The sequence below is a fragment of the Anolis carolinensis genome, chromosome 2 (assembly GCF_035594765.1).
Source record: "Anolis carolinensis isolate JA03-04 chromosome 2, rAnoCar3.1.pri, whole genome shotgun sequence".
Classification (NCBI taxonomy): domain Eukaryota; kingdom Metazoa; phylum Chordata; class Lepidosauria; order Squamata; family Dactyloidae; genus Anolis; species Anolis carolinensis.
This window is the reverse complement of record NC_085842.1, coordinates 154,200,797-154,216,982: the sequence shown is the minus strand read 5'-3', so window position 1 is coordinate 154,216,982 and position 16,186 is coordinate 154,200,797. Positions and strand designations below refer to the sequence as shown.

General features: G+C 42.8%; 1 protein-coding gene across 2 annotated transcripts in view; it reads left to right on the top strand.

Moving 5' to 3' along the window:
- The first annotated feature begins 1,242 nt into the window (after positions 1–1,242).
- LOC134296305 (uncharacterized) overlaps positions 1,243–16,186 on the top strand; it is a 30,900-nt gene continuing 15,956 nt past the window's right edge. Inside the window, exons 1-3 of one of the 2 annotated variants that reach the window (XM_062970864.1) lie at positions 1,243–5,106; positions 5,199–5,269; positions 13,403–13,481. In XM_062970864.1, the coding sequence (XP_062826934.1) occupies positions 4,651–5,106; positions 5,199–5,269; positions 13,403–13,481 (606 nt within the window). In that variant the 5' untranslated portion in view covers positions 1,243–4,650. The remainder of the gene's footprint in view (positions 5,107–5,198; positions 5,270–13,402; positions 13,482–16,186) is intronic. The other variant, XM_062970863.1, reaches the window with a different exon arrangement.

Here is a 16,186-nt window from a genome sequence, read left to right as displayed (position 1 = left end):
AGATTTCAAAAAGTTACAGTAAAATTGAGAGAACATTATAATCTTATAGGAAAGTAGGAAATCAAAAAAGGAGAAAGAGCAAGAGAAAAGGAAGAAGAAAAATAATAATAATAATAAATAAAAAAGTTTTTGTCTGACTTCCATCCATATCTATATCATTTTACACCAGGAGAAAGTCCTTCCCCTGTATTGTTTTTTTTTTTCTATTTGTAGATCAGCTTCTCTATATTTAAGGAAGTTTCCCAATACCATTTCATCTGTTCTAATTGTCTTTATATCATTTTAAAATAATATAAGCGATTTCGTAATTCAAAGTGTAGTGATTTGTGGAAACTCTAACCCCAAACAGCCCTTTTCTAGTGTGAACGGGATTCATAAAATCACGGGCCATCCAGTCCAACCCCCTGCAAGAAGCAGGAAAATCTCATTCAAAGCACCCCCGACAGATATCCAGCCACCCTGCTTAGTTTTCAAGATCAAGCACAAGCTGGTGCCTTTAAGATATTTAGGTATTTGACATTCACGAAGCATTAGTGACATCTATTTATATCCCGCTTTTCTCCCACAAAGGGACCCAAAGCAGCTTCCTGCCTGTTATAATGCAATTAAATGCAAAATAAAACCAACAACAATCAACAACAAATGCAATATAAAATCAACAACAATCAATAATAAGCAATTAGTAAAACATAAATACAGTAGAGTCTCACTTATCCAAGGTAAATGGGCCGGCAGAAGCTTGGATAAGCGAATATCTTGGATAATAAGGAGGGATTAAGGAAAAGCCTATTAAACATCAAATTAGGTTATGATTTTACAAATTAAGCGCCAAAACATCATGTTATACAACAAATTTGACAGAAAAAGTAGTTCAATACGCAGTAATGTTATGTTGTAATTACTGTATTTACGAATTTAGCACCAAAATATCACGATATATTGAAAACATTGACTACAAAAATGGCTTGGATTATCCAGAGGCTTGGATAAGCGAGGCTTGGATAAGTGAGACTCTACTGTAGAATCCTACAGTTGGAAGAGACCTCGTGGGCCATCCAGTCCAACCCCATTCTGCCAAGAAGCAGGAAAATCGCATTCAAAGCACCCCCGACAGATGGCCATCCAGCCTCTGCTTAAAGGCCTCCAAAGAAGGAGCCTCCACCACACTCTGCGGCAGAGAGTTCCACTGCTGAACAGCTCTCACAGTGACGCAGTTCTTCCTAATGTCAGGTGGAATCTCCCTTCCTGCAGTTTGAAACCATTGTTCCGCATCCTAGTCTGCAGGGCAGCAGAAAACAAGCTTGCTCCCTCCTCCCTATGACTTCCCGTCACATATTTATACATGGCTGTCATGTCTCCTCTCAGCCTGCTCTTCTGCTGGCTAAACATGCCCAGCTCTTTAAGCCGCTCCTCATAGGGCTTGTGCTCCAGACCCTTGATCATTTTACTCGCCCTCCTCCTGTTGCCACCCAATGCTTTGAGGCAACAGCGGGAATCAGGCACCATTTCAACTGCAATGACTCAATGCTGCGGAATCCTGGGAGTCGTAGTTTCACCAGGGCCCTGCAAAGAGTGATACTGTCTCGCCAGACTAGTTTCCAGGCACCCATTGTATTGAGCCACGGGATGGAAATGGATGTCAAACAGGATCCATTCTGGCCTGTGGAGTCAGCCTCAGTCAGCGGTCGGCTTCCCAAGGGACTTTCCTCCCAGTTTGAAGGCCTTCTTTGCCCCTCAAGCGCCATTTTGTTCTTCTCAGTCTCAGTTTGGGAAGAGAGCTGCCTCCCGACTTCGGCCCCTTTGAGGCCGATCCTCAAAGAATCTCAGGCCTGAAGTTTCCGTCAGAAAATATCGCAAAGGGATCGTGTTCACAGCAATCTGGAATCTGTTTATGGTGAAGTGTCAATACTGTTTTAACTTTAAACTATTATTATTATTTGAGTCAAGCTCTGAACCTTGCTGCCACAATCGGAAATGTTCCCTATCATTATTTCGTTGTTAACAATGGGATCTCCTCTCAGGAGTCACACTTTTGCCTGTTTAAACCTCCTTGGGGTGTTTTTTGTTTTGTCTTTTGTGGTCTTTCAGTTCAGTTTTCTCAGAAACTCGGCTCAAAAGCAAGGTTTAAATCGGCCTTCTTGAACGAGGCCTCCTCCAGATTTGTGGGACTATGACTCCCATCACCCAAGAGGACATGCTCGGTAAGGACGATGGGCACTGTAATCTGACACATCAGACGTTATGACACTGTGCATGGAATGGAGGTCAGTGTCTATTGATGGGAAAACTGAATGCCTAATTAGTATGTGATGCATCACGAGGATATCATCAAGACAAACTCCCAGGATATGAATACAGGCAACCTTCAAAGAGTTCTTGGGATTGTGTTTGTTTCTATTTTAGGGTGCTTCCAGACAGCACCAAATCACGGGTTTTACCTCAGGGGCAAAAAACAAAACAAAAAAGGGACCTGAGAAAAGGTCCATATACAGTTCAGTTGGTCCCAGGATTTCTCCTCCAATGTCCAGACTTGCTGCTTTGTCCTGGGTTTTTGAAGCCCAAAAATTGGCCGCCAAGGGATGTCCGCTGGAAATTTAGACTTTTTTAAAAAACTTAAAATGCGCAGATGCGAATATGCAAGTCGTTGTACAAGTTCTGTTCTTGAGTAATACATTTCTGTTCTTCATTGTTTTTATCGTGAAAAGATGCAGGACGTTGACTAGAGGGCGAAAACTTTGTCCTGGCCAGAGAAACTTCACCCTCCACACGTTTAATGAAGTTTCTAGGACGCAAACAAAGTTTATGGAGTTGTTGTATGTTTTCCGGGCTGTATGGCCATGTTCTAGAAGCATTCTCTCCTGACATTTTGCCCACATCTATGGCAGTCATCCTCAGAGGTTTTGAGGTATGGAGAAACTCAGCAAGGAAGATTTATATATATCTGTGGAAAGTCCAGGGTGAGGGAAGAACCTTTGTCAGTTGGAGGCCAGCATGAATGTTGCTGTTAATCACCCTAATTTGCATTGAATGGCTTCATCTACTGGCTACTTTCTGCCTGGGGGCATCCTTTGTTAGCTGCCCCTAGTTCCCATGTCTCAGAGCAGGGGTCCCCAAACTTTTTAAACAGGGAGCCAGTTCACGATCCTTCGGACCATTGGAGGGCCGGACTATAGTTGGCCACCGAGCAATAACAATAATAATAATAATAATAATAATAATAATAATAAAAAATAACAACAATAATAATAATAAAAAGAGGGTTGGAAGAAACCCTTTGGGCCATTGAGTCCAATCCCTTTCTTCCTTTGTGCACCGAAAGCACCCCTGACAGATGTCCACTCAGCCTCAATGTTAATAATAATAAAAAAGAGGGTTGGAAAAGACCCCTTGGGCCATTGAGTCCAATCCCTTTCTGCCTTTGTGCACCGAAAGCACAAGCAAAGCACCCCTGACAGATGTCCACCCAGCCTCAATGTTAATAATAATATGTTCGACTTGTGATTTTGTGATATGAAATCCAGCATATCTATCTTGTTTGCTGTGTCATAATAAAATAATAATGATGATGGTTGTAAGAGAAGAAGAGACCCCTTGGGTCATTTAGCCCAACCCCCTTCTGCCCTTTTGCCGTGGGGGCCGGAAAAATGGCTTCGATGGGCCGCATTCGGCCCCCGGGCCTTAGTTTGGGGACCCCTGTCTCAGAGTGTTGCTTCTTATTTACTGTTCTGATTTTTGAGTTTTTTTTAATACTGGTAGCCAGATTTTGTTCATTTTCATGGTTTCCTCCTTTCTGTTGAAGTTGTCCACATGCTTGTGAATTTCAATGGCTTCTCTGTGTAGTCTGACATGATAGTTTATGGAATAGGATCATGACTTTCCAAGTCAGGAGTACACAATCAAACAGGAACACACACTTTCAAGCCAGGAATAGGACTTTATTATCACTTTTTAGAGGCTGCATGGCCATCTGTGCAGACAGCTTTGGTTGTGTCCTTGTGCCTGGGAACTACAAGGGCAATGTTCCTGGGTTATGCATGTGTGTTCCTCATTGCTTTTATCCTAAAGACACAGGGAAAGTGGATTACAGGGCAAAAACTTTGTCCTGGCAAGATAAACATTGTCATCCACCCAAATGGGCAATTTGGAATTCCCTGAACAGACTGAGAAGCGGAGTGGGCAGATCAAAAGACAACCTGGTAAGATGGCACTACCTGGAGGAATCTTCCACCTTGTGTGACTGTGGAGCTGAACAAACAACTCCTCATATGTGTGCTTGCCCACAATGCCCTACCTCATGCACGGAGGAGGAGTTGTTTAAAGCTACGGACAATGCGATTGCTGTTGTCCACTTTTGGTCCAAAACGACTTAGCTGTTTGTGATTCCTTTATTTTGTCACTTTTAAACTTATTTATTATGCAATGCTTTGGACACGAAATAAATAAAACGAAGTTTCTAGGACGCAAGAAAAATTTATGGAATAGGATCACGACTTTCCAAATCGGGACTACACAATCAAACAGGAAGACACACTTTCGTGCCAGGAACAGAACTTTATTATGACTTTTTAGAGGCTGCGTGGCCACCCGTGCAGACAGGTTTGGTAGTGGACTTGCGCCTGGGAACTACAGGGCGATGTTCCTGGGTTATGCATGTCTGTTCCTGATCGCTTTTATCCTAAAGGCATGGGGAAAGTGGATTACAGGGCAAAAACTTTGTCCTGGCAAGAGAAACATCGCCACCCACCCACTGTGGCACACAAAGTTTGGGTCTCATGGCCCCTGAGTCCACCCTTCAGAGCAGAAGAGCAGAAAAGGAAGATGCATGGGGCCACTCTTCCTTGCTTCCATCCTGCTGGGGGCCCCTCCCTTCCAGGAGCATCTCCAGGCTGCGGGTTGTTTTCCTTTGAAAAGGTTCCGTTCTTGCCATGGAGACCGAGGGTTCTGAGAAGCCTCAAGTCAGTTGGCGCTGGCATTGCCTTCCTGGGCACCAAGATGGGCAGAGAGCACTCCAGACAGCTCCCACTGAGACCAGCCGGGAGCGATGCCTCTGCGCCAGAAGTCCCTCCGCGTGCCCCCCGATGGACGGCCCTGGACTCGTGGTTCAGGGTAAGGACCGCACCCCCCTCCCGCTCCCTTTGGGGCCCCGGGGCCAGCTCTGTTCTGGCACTGAGGGCCCCCTTAATTGCTTCCCTCTGCAGAAGGTCAGGACGAGGCGCTCGCTTCACCGCGTGAGCCCCGAAAACGTAGCTGTTCCTGTGGATCCTCCAAGGTAAGCCCTGGCCCCCCGTTCCCTTCGGGGTCCCCCCACCCTAAGGGAAGGGAAGGTAAAGGTTTCCCCTGACGTTAGGTCCAGTCATGACCGACTCTGAGGGTTGGTGCTCATCTCCATTTCTCAGCCGAAGAGTCAGCGTTGTCCGTAGACACCTCCAAGGTCATGTGGCTGGCATGACTTCATGGAGCGCCGTTACCTTCCCGCCGGAGCAGTACCTATTGATCTACTCACATTTGCATGTTTTCGAACTGCTAGGTTGGCAGAAGCTGGAGCTAACAGCGGGCGCTCACTCCGCTCCCCGGATTCGAACCTGGGACCTTTCGGTCTGCAAGTTCAGCAGCTCAGTGCTTTAACATACTGAGCCACCGGAGGCTCCATCTTCTATATATATAAAATAGCGATGGAATCAGGGCACCGGACAAAACAACAAAACTACAGGCTCCCCAACCTCAAAATTTGACAACACAACCCATCATCCACAGCTCTAGGTTGATACAACAAAAAGAAAAGAAAAATGAAGTCCTAATTAGAGGGAAAGGAATAATTGTTTTTATCCAATAGCTGCCAGTTAGAGGGCTAAGCTCCACCCACTTGGTCTCCTAGCAACCCACTCAGCCCAGGGCCTCAGTTTCGCTGTTTAGATTAAATTAGCAATGGTCAGAACATTATAGACTCATCTCTGGTTGCTTGAGAGTTTGTATTAATGCTATGACAGTTGACTCTCATTTAACCGACACCCGAGGAGAAGTGGTTGATGCCGGATAACTGAGAGTTGTCTCTGGTTGCTTGAGAGTTTGTATTAATGCTATGACAGTTGACTCTCATTTAACCGGCACCCATGGGGAGTGGTCGATGCCAGATAGCTGAGAGTCATCTCTGGTTGCTTGAGAGTTTGTATTAATGCTGACAGTTGACTCTCATTTAACCGGCACCCGTGGGGAGTGGTCGATGCCAGATAACTGAGAGTCGTCCCTGGTTGCTTGAGAGTTTGTATTAATGCTATGACAGTTGACTCTCATTTAACCGGCACCTGTGGGGAGTGGTCAATGCCAGATAACTGAGAGTTGTCTCTGGTTGCTTGAGAGTTTGTATTAATGCTATGACAGTTGACTCTCATTTAACTGACACCCGAGGGGAGTTGTTGATGCCGGATAACTGCGAGTCTTTGGTTGCTTAAGAGTTTGTATTAATGCTATGACAGTTGACTCTCATTTAACCGGCACCTGTGGGGAGTGGTCAATGCCGGATAACTGAGAGTTGTCTCTGGTTGCTTGAGAGTTTGTATTAATGCTATGCCCCATAGTATGCCATCACATGGACTAGACATTAATACTGAAATGCAGCCATTGAAAGCAAAGACCAATGCAGTTCAAACTGAATTATATGGTCAGCATAGACCCATGTAAAGCAGTCCAAGGCCGTTCAAACCGCATTATATAATAATAATAATAATAATAATAATAATAATAATAATAATAAGGCAGTGTAGACCCATATAATACAACCCAATGAAATGCAGTGCAAGAGCCAACACGGCCAACTTGGTATAGTAGCGGGGTCTGGAGGTGGTTGAATTTGCTATCCAGGAGTTGTACTTCACCCGTATCCAGAGAGCACTGAAGATAGATCTGGACCAAACTTGGCACACAGACTCAACATGCCCAACTGTGAATATTGGGGAAGTTTTGGGGGAAATGACCCAAAATTTTTGGGAAATTGTAGTCCGCCCACATCCTTCATATTATTACTAAATATCATTGCTATTGATTACAGCAGCCTGGGGGAGGCGCCTTCCACTCAGCCCTGTCTTCTGCTGGTCCTTCTTCAACTCCCTGGACAGGAAGGGAGGGGGTTCAATCAGGGCCACCTAGCACCTCCAAACAAAGGATTCCCCAGGGAGGAGGCAGCCAGGCTTTGAAGCTGCAAGGCCATTACATGCTAATCAAGGTGACTAATAACAGCAGGTATACCTGCCACACCGAGACTATTCAGTGTATTCTAGCTCACCAAACTTGGATTACAATAGGAAGAAAACGGCTACACTTTGCAGCTGCAAGGCTATTCACTGCTAATCCACCTGGCCAACAAACAAATCCAAAAAGTCACAGCAACGCAACACGTGGCCGGGCACAGCTAGTTGACTACGAAAAGGCAAATTCCTGCCACCTCAAAATCCCCACCTGCCAAAATTTGCATATCCCTGCTCCCTCCCAGGGGCCCCTCCCTCCTCTCACTCCCCAACCAATCACCTCCCACATGCAAATTCCTGCCACCTCAAAATCCCCACCTGCCAAAATTTGCATATCCCTGCTCCCTCCCAGGGGCCCCTCCCTCCTCTCACTCCCCAACCAATCACCTCCCACATGGAAATTCCTGCCACCTCACAATTCCCACATGCCAAAATTTGCATATCCCTGCTCCCTCCCAGGGGCCCCTCCCTCCTCTCACTCCCCAACCAATCACCTCCCACATGCAAATTCCTGCCACCTCACAATCCCCAACTGCCAAAATTTGCATATCCCTGCTCCCTCCCAGGGGCCCCTCCCTCCTCTCACTCCCCAACCAATCACCTCCCACATGCAAATTCCTGCCACCTCACAATCCCCAACTGCCAAAATTTGCATATCCCTGCTCCCTCCCAGGGGCCCCTCCCTCCTCTCACTCCCCAACCAATCACCTCCCACATGCAAATTCCTGCCACCTCACAATCCCCACCTGCCAAAATTTGCATATCCCTGCTCCCTCCCAGGGGCCCCTCCCTCCTCTCACTCCCCAGCCAATCACCTCCCACATGCAAATTCCCCCCTACCTCACAATACTCACCTGCCAAAATTAAAGCACTGAGCTGCTGAAGTTGCATACTGAAAGGTCCCAGGTTCAAATCCGGTGGGAAGGTAACGGCGTTCCATGCAGTCATGCCGGCCACATGACCTTGGAGGTGTCTACAGACAACGCCAGCTCTTCAGCTTAGAAATGGAGATGAGCACCAACCCCAGAGTCAGACACGACTAGACTTAACGTCAGGGGAAACCTTTACCTTTACCTAGTCAATGTTTATGTAGTCAATGTTTTCAATACATTGCAATGTTTTGGTGCTAAATTCGTAAATACAGTAATTACTACATAATGTTACCGTGTATTGAACTGCTTTTTCTGTCGATTTGTTGTAAAACATGATGTTTTGGTGCTTAATTTTAAAATCATAACGTAATTTGACGTTTAAAAGGCTTTTCCTTAATCTCTCCTTATTATCCAACATTTTTGCTTATCCAACCTTCTGCCAGCCCATTTATGTTGGATAAGTGATATAAGGAATGCAATTTTACCACACCATTGCATATAATGTGACATGAGCATCCACAGATTTTGGAATCCGTGGAGAGAGCTGTAACCAGTCAACAGTTGATACTGAGGGGGGCTCACTGGATATCAATAAAGCTGTACGTTGGTATTAATAATATATACAGGGAGAGGACAGGAATAAACAGTTTTGTGTGTTGGCAGCATCATACAACACATATGGAAAAAAATTATAAAAAGTATCAAAATGTTTCAACTGACTGTAAAAGTGTGAGGCATGAACCATGTCTTGTACAATGGTGCCTTATGTTCTTGGGGCTCATTCCAGTGGTGGATATGATCAGGGACAAAAAGGTTACTCCAAAAATATCATATTCGATTTATGGCAAGTCTCCTTGAAACTCCCTCCTCAACTCTCTTTGGACTTTACCTTTTCACACTTCCAGTCACATTTTAAAATTATTTTCCTTTGTTCAAAACTTAAATCTGAGGCTGGATCTATACTGCCCTATATTCCAGGATCTAATTCCAGATTTTCTTCTTATCCCAGATTATATGGCAGTAGGGACTCATATAATCCAGTTTAAATCAAATATAGTAGAGTCTCACTTATCCAACATAAACGGGCCGGCAGAATGTTGGATAAGCGAATATGTTGGATAATAAGGAGGCATTAAGGAAAAGCCTATTAAACATCAAATTAAGTTATGATTTTACAAATGAAGCACCAAAACATCATGTTATACAACAAATTTGACAGAAAAAGTAGTTCAATATGCAGTAATGCTATGTAGTAATCACTGTATTTATGAATTTAGCACCAAAATATCATGATATATTGAAAACATTGACTACAAAAATGCGTTGGATAAACCAGAACGTTGGATAAGGGAATGTTGGATAAGTGAGACTCTACTGTAATATGGAATCAGATCATGGGATATAGGGCAGTGTAGATTCACCATGAGGCCCCTTCCACACTGCTCCTATATCCCAGGATCTGATAGCAGATTATCTCCTTTGAACTGGATTATATGAGTCCACACTACCAGATAATCTGGAATAAAAAGATAATCTGGGATCAGATCCTGGAATAAAGGCCAGTATAGATCCAGCCTGAGATCCCTTCCACACTGCCCTGTATCCCAAGATCTGATCCCAGATTATCTACTCTGAACTGGATTATATGAATCTAAACTGCCAGATAATCTGGGATAAGAAGATAATCTAGGATCAGATCCTGGGAATTAGGGCATAGATTCAGCCTGGGGCCCCTTCCACACTGCTGCTATATCCTAAGATCTTGATTCCAGATTATCTGCTTTAAACTAGAGTATATGAGTCTACACTACCAGGTAATCCTGGATAAAATAATCTGGGATCAGATCCTGGGATATAGGGGCAGTGTAGTTCCAGCCTGAGGCCCCTTCCACACTGTCCCTATATCCCAGGATCTTAAACCAGATTATCTTCTTATCCCAGATTATATGGCAGTGGAGACTCATATAATCCAGTTTATATCAGATAATCTGGAATCAGATCCTGGAACATAAGGCAACGTAGAAGGGACTTGATTTCCATTATTAATTCCAATGGGTTTAACATGGGGGGGGGGGGGGAAACAAACCTCAATTAAAGTACAGTAGAGTCTCACTTATCCAACACTCGCTTATCCAACATTCTGGATTATCCAACGCATTTTTGTAGTCAATGTTTTCAATAAATCGTGATATTTTGGTGCTAAGTTCGTAAACACAGTAATTACTACATAGCATTATTTCGTATTGAACTACTTTTTCTGTCAAATGATGTTTTGGTGCTTAATCTGTAAAATCATAACCTAATTTGATGTTTAATAGGCTTTTCTTTAATCCCTCCTTATTATCCAACATATCCGATTATCCAACGTTCTGCCAGCCCATTTATGTTGGATAAGTAAGACTCTACTGTATCTGTTTTTAAGTGTGTATACCTTTTTTGGGACACCCTGGTTAGAGCACGTTCAGATGGAAAGTGGGGCTCTTAATACAGGAGGATTAAAGACATAATAATCTATCCACGCTGACATTTCTATGCAGTTTCAAACCAGTATTGTAAGAGGGAAAATGTAGAAAATCCTGGAACAAATTGGAAGCCTGGAAGGGGAGGGATTTGCACCAATTGCAGAGCCTTGATCATTTAAGAAGGTTGCTGGAGTTTTCAGGAGTTTGTAGGAAGCTGTATGTAAAGGATAATCTTAGATTGGGAGGAGGGGAGGGGACTTGATCTCTCCTCCATGCAATTGGGATAGAGGGTTCCCGATTCTCCCCGTTTCTCTGAGATATATATATATATATATATATATATATATATATATATATATACCGTATATACTCGAGTATAGGCCGGGTTTTTCAGCCCTTTTTTAGGACTGCAAAAGCCCCCCTCAGCTTATATTTGAGTTAGGGTCCTGGCCGGCTTATATTCGGGTTGGCTTATACTCGAGAATATATGGTACATTTATTATTTTACTCTATTATTGTTGTATTTATTATTTTACTCTATTATTGTTGCATTTATTATTTTACCCTATTATTGTTACATTTATTTTGCTCTATTATTGTTGTTACGATTACATTTATTTTAATCTAGTTTTTATTATGATTAATACATTTATTTTTTCACTCTGATCTTCTTATTACTATTACATTTATTATTTTACTGCATTTATTATTTTACTGCATTTATTATTTCACTATTATTATTAAAAGTATACATAAGCGCATTTACTTTGAAGAAGATGAGAATAATGATTTAATCAGAGTTAGATTAAATTAGAGCTTTATGTAAATATTCAAAAACATTTAACCTACGGATGCCTCAATTAATGTAATTTTATTGGTATCTATTTTTATTTTTGAAATTTACCACTCTCGGCTTATACTGGAGTCAATGTTTTCCCAGTTTTTTGTGGTAAAATTAGGTGCCTCGGCTTACATTTGGGTCGGCTTATACTCAGGTATATACTGGTGTATATGTGTATATACATATATACTAGCTGTGCCCGGCCACGCGTTGCTGTGGCAAAGTGGTGGTGGTATTGGGTAAAAATTGTTGTGTAATTTTTATTTGACGTTATTTGTATTTTTTAATTAATTTTATTGTAAGTTATCTTTTTATTTATTATATTTTATTATTTTCTTGTATAATTTTTAGTTATTTTTTTGTTATTATGGTATTTTATTGTATTAATTTTTTAGTGTTTTTAATTATTTTTTAGTGTTTTTTATTATTTTTTATTGGGTTGCTAGGAGACCAAGTTGGAGGAGCTTAGCCTTCTAACTGGCAGCAATTGGATAAAAGCAATTATTCCTCTCTCTCTAATTAGGACTTTATTTTTCTTTTCTTTTTGTTGTATCAACCTAGAGCCGTGGATGATGGGTTGTGTCGTCAAATTTTGAGGTTGGGGGGGGGCTGTAGTTTTGTTGTTTTGTGGGTCGCTGTGATGCCATCACTCTTTTATATATATAGATATATATATACACACACACACACACACACACACACTAGGTTGGGAACCCAGCGATGCCCAGGTTATTTGAAAAAGGCATGATTTGTTTTTGATTGTCAGGTATTCTCAGTTTGGAGTGGGTGAACTACAGTTCCCAGAATCGTAGGTCAATTCTCCCCAAACCCTCCCAGTATTCAAAGTTGGCCATTTTGGGTCTGTGTACCGAGTGTTGTCCAGATCTGTCGTTGGCTGGTCATCGCCTGGCTGCAGTGCTCTCTGGATGGGGGTGAACTGCTACAACTCCCAGATTCCAGGGGCAATTGTCCCAAAACATCTGTCAGTATCCATCACAGGTTATGTTGAGTCTGTGTGCCAAGTTTAATCCAGATCCGCCATTGGCTGGGTTCAGTGCTCTTTGGATGCATGTCAACTACAACTCCCAAAATCAAGGCCCATTCCCACAAACCCCTGCAGTATGTTCAGTTGGTCATGAGACTTCTCTGTGCAAAGTTTAGTTCCGATCCATTGTCGGTGGGGGTCACTGTTTCTCTGGATGCAGGTGAACTATAACTCCCTTTTCCCCAAACTTAAGTAATATGCTCTTTTGGTTATGGGGGCTCTGTGTGCCAAATTTGGTCCTGGTCCATCATCGGAGGGGTTTGAAGTGCTCATTAATTGCAGGTGAACTATAAATCCCAGTACCTACTACTCCCAAATGTCCAGGCCAATTCCCCTCCAAACCGATCAGTATTCAAATCTGGGCATATCAGGTATGCATGGCAATTTTGGCCCATAAGTTTTTCTCATGAGTTTTTCTTGAGCATTTTCAAGTTTTTTTCAAGCTGTTCTGAGTCCCTTTCAGGTTAGAAATATACCGTGTTTCCCCGAAAATAAGACAGTGTCTTATATTAATTTTTGCTCCCAAAGATGCTCTAGGTCTTATTTTCAGGGGATGTCTTATTTTTCCATGAAGAAGAATTCACATTTATTGTTGAACAAAAAAAAATGAACATTTATTATATACTGTACAGTAGTTGCCATCACAAACCAGCAGAACCAGACAAACTGTGAATCCTATCAAGAATTTCTTGTTATTACCATTATTTCCATGTACAACACTCTATGGTATGTACATTTACCAATCCTGCGTGCTCTCGTGTTCTGTTTGGCAGGCATGCTTCCAAACAAAACCTTTGCTAGGTCTTACTTTCAGGGGAGGCCTTATATTTAGCAATTCAGCAAAACTTCTACTAGGTCTTATTTTCTGGGGATGTCTTATTTTAGGGGAAACAGGGTATGTAGTAAATCAATAAATAATACATTTTCTTGTCCCCTTCCAGTCCTCCGGAGACACAAGGAACGCGCGCGGAGGCGCCCTCTCCCCGGACGCTGATAATTGAAGTGAGGCCAGCGTCCAAGGTAAGGAAGGAGGCCTCTCCCTCCCACGAACCTTTGAGAAATAGTTAAAAACAAGATAGGTTTTGTAGGCTTATTCTTAAGCTGAATTTGTTTTTAAGATGGAACAGTTTAAAGTGTAACTCCAGAGAGAGAGAGAGTGCTAGCGCTTTCATAGAATCATAGAGTTGGAAGAGACCTCATGGGCCATCCAGTCCAACCCCCTGCCAAGAAACAGGAAATCACATTCAAAGCACCCCTGACAGATGGCCATCCAGCCTCTGCTTAAAAGTCTCCAAAGAAGGAGCCTCCACCACAGTCTGAGGCAGAGAGTTTCACTGCCGAACAGCTCTTTGGATAGCATAGCTGGATGGCCATCTGTCGGGGGTGCTTTAAATGCAATTTCCTGCTTCTTGGCAGGGGGTTGGACTGGATGGTCCATGAGATCTCTTCCAACTCTATGATTCTATGATTCTAAGCAGTTGACAAAGTGGAGCTTTGGGCAAGTTGGTGTAGTGTGTGCATTCATTCAGTCAGCTGTTGACTTATTATGACTATTATGGGGCCGGGCTATGGCGCAGCTGGCTAGTAACCAGCTGCTATAAATCACTACTGACCGAGAGGTCATGAGTTCGAAGCCCGGGTCGGGTTAAGCCTCCGACCATTAATAGCCCTGGCTTGCTGTTGACCTATGCAGCCCCGAAAGACAGTTGCACCTGTCAATTAGGGAAATTTAGGGACGCTTTATGCGGGAGGCTAATTTACAACACCATAAAACTGCCAGCAAAACACGAGGAAAGGAATGCGGAAGTACAGCCACTACTGGACGGTGAAGCAACAGCTCCCCCTGTGGCCGGAATCGTGAAGCTGGAAAAATGTTAAAAATGCCTCTGAGTCTGTCTAATGTATGTTGTTTGTCTGTTGGCATTGAATGTTTGCCATATATGTGTTCATTGTAATCCGCCCTGAGTCCCCTTCGGGGTGAGAAGGGCGGAATATAAATACTGTAAATAAATAAATAATAAATATTAATTTCATAGGATTTTTTAAGATAAGGCATACTTGGAGGTGTTTTTACCAGTTCCTACTCTGAAATCTAGTGTACAACACTTGATATTTATTGTTTGCTCCCAATCAACGTACTAACCTGGGCTGACCCTGCTTAGTTTTCAAGATCAAGCACAAGCTGGTACCTTTAATATATTTAGGTAGGGACTACTTTTTTATGGACTAATTTCATATCTGATGAAAGCTCTGCACTTGATATTCACGAAGCATTAGTGACATCTATTTATATTCCGCTTTTCTCCCACAAAGGGACCCAAAGCGGCTTCCAGCTTGTTATAATGCAATTAAATGCAAAATAAAACCAACAACAATCAACAACAAATGCAGTATAAAACCCACAACAATCAATAATAAGCAATTAGTAAAACATAAATAGAATTCTACAGTTGGAAGAGACCTTGTAGGCCATCCAGTCCAATCCCATTCGGCCAAGAAGCAGGAAAATCGCATTCAAAGCACCTCCAACAGATGGCCCTCCAGCCTCTGCTTAAAAGCCTCCAAAGTAGAAGCCTTCATCACACTCCAGGGCAGAGAGTTCCGCTGCTGAACAGCTCTCACTGTGAGGAAGTTCTTTCTAATGTTCAGGTGGAATCCCCTTTCCTGCAGTTTGAAGCCATTGTTCCGCATCCTAGTCTGCAGGGCAGCAGAAAACAAGCTTGCTCCCTCCTCCCTATGATTTCTCCTCACATATTTATACATGGCTATCATGTCTCCTCTCAGCCCTCTCTTCTGCAGGCTAAACATGCCCAGCTCTTTAAGCCGCTCCTCATAGGGCTTTTTCTCCAGACCCTTGATCATTTTACTTGCCCTCTGGACACTTTCCATTTTGTTAACATTTCTCTTCAATTGTGGTGCTCAGAATTGGACACAGTATTCCTTGGTTTGACCAAGGCAGAATGGAGTAGAATAGCATGACTTCCCTGGAATATCAGAATAGCATGACTTCCCTGGATCTAGATATTCCTATTGATACAGGCCAAAATCCCATTGGATTTTTAAGGCACTGCCACAGTGTTGGCTCATGTTTAACTTGTCCACGAGGGCTCCAAGATCCATTTTGTAACAACTGGTACTTGCTCTTATAATTGAAATACACTACCACATTGTACAGACTTTCAGAATGAAAATTGGATTTATTCCAGGGATTGTTATTTTCATCTTAAAAGCTTAAAAAGGATGAAAGTATGTAAAGTCTGTGTTGCAACATCTGTAGAGAATAGTGTAAATGAGGCATGGGCAAACTTTGGCCCTCCAGTTGTTTTGGACTTCAACTCTCACAATTCCTAATAGCCGAAACACTTGGAGGGCCAAAGTTTGCCCACACGTGGTGTTGATCTTCAAGTCTTCAAATCTTAGTTCAAGGTAACAAGTCTAGCTGTTTTATACCTTCAGTTTTCCCATCTGTGAAATGGTAATGTGGTCCTCATAAAGGTCGCAAGATAAGCTTCTCACTAAAGGTGATTTGTAGTGTTCCACTCAGCGCCCTCCCAGGCTCCCACAAAACTCCCACTGGCTCCCACAAAACCTCCTAATCCTGGCTCTAAGAATTACAAAAAATTAAAACCAGGACAGTAAATAAAGAATAACAATTTGAAAACAGGTGAATTGCAGACAGGAAACAATCAGGGCCAGCTAACTCCTCCCAACAAAATATTCCACCA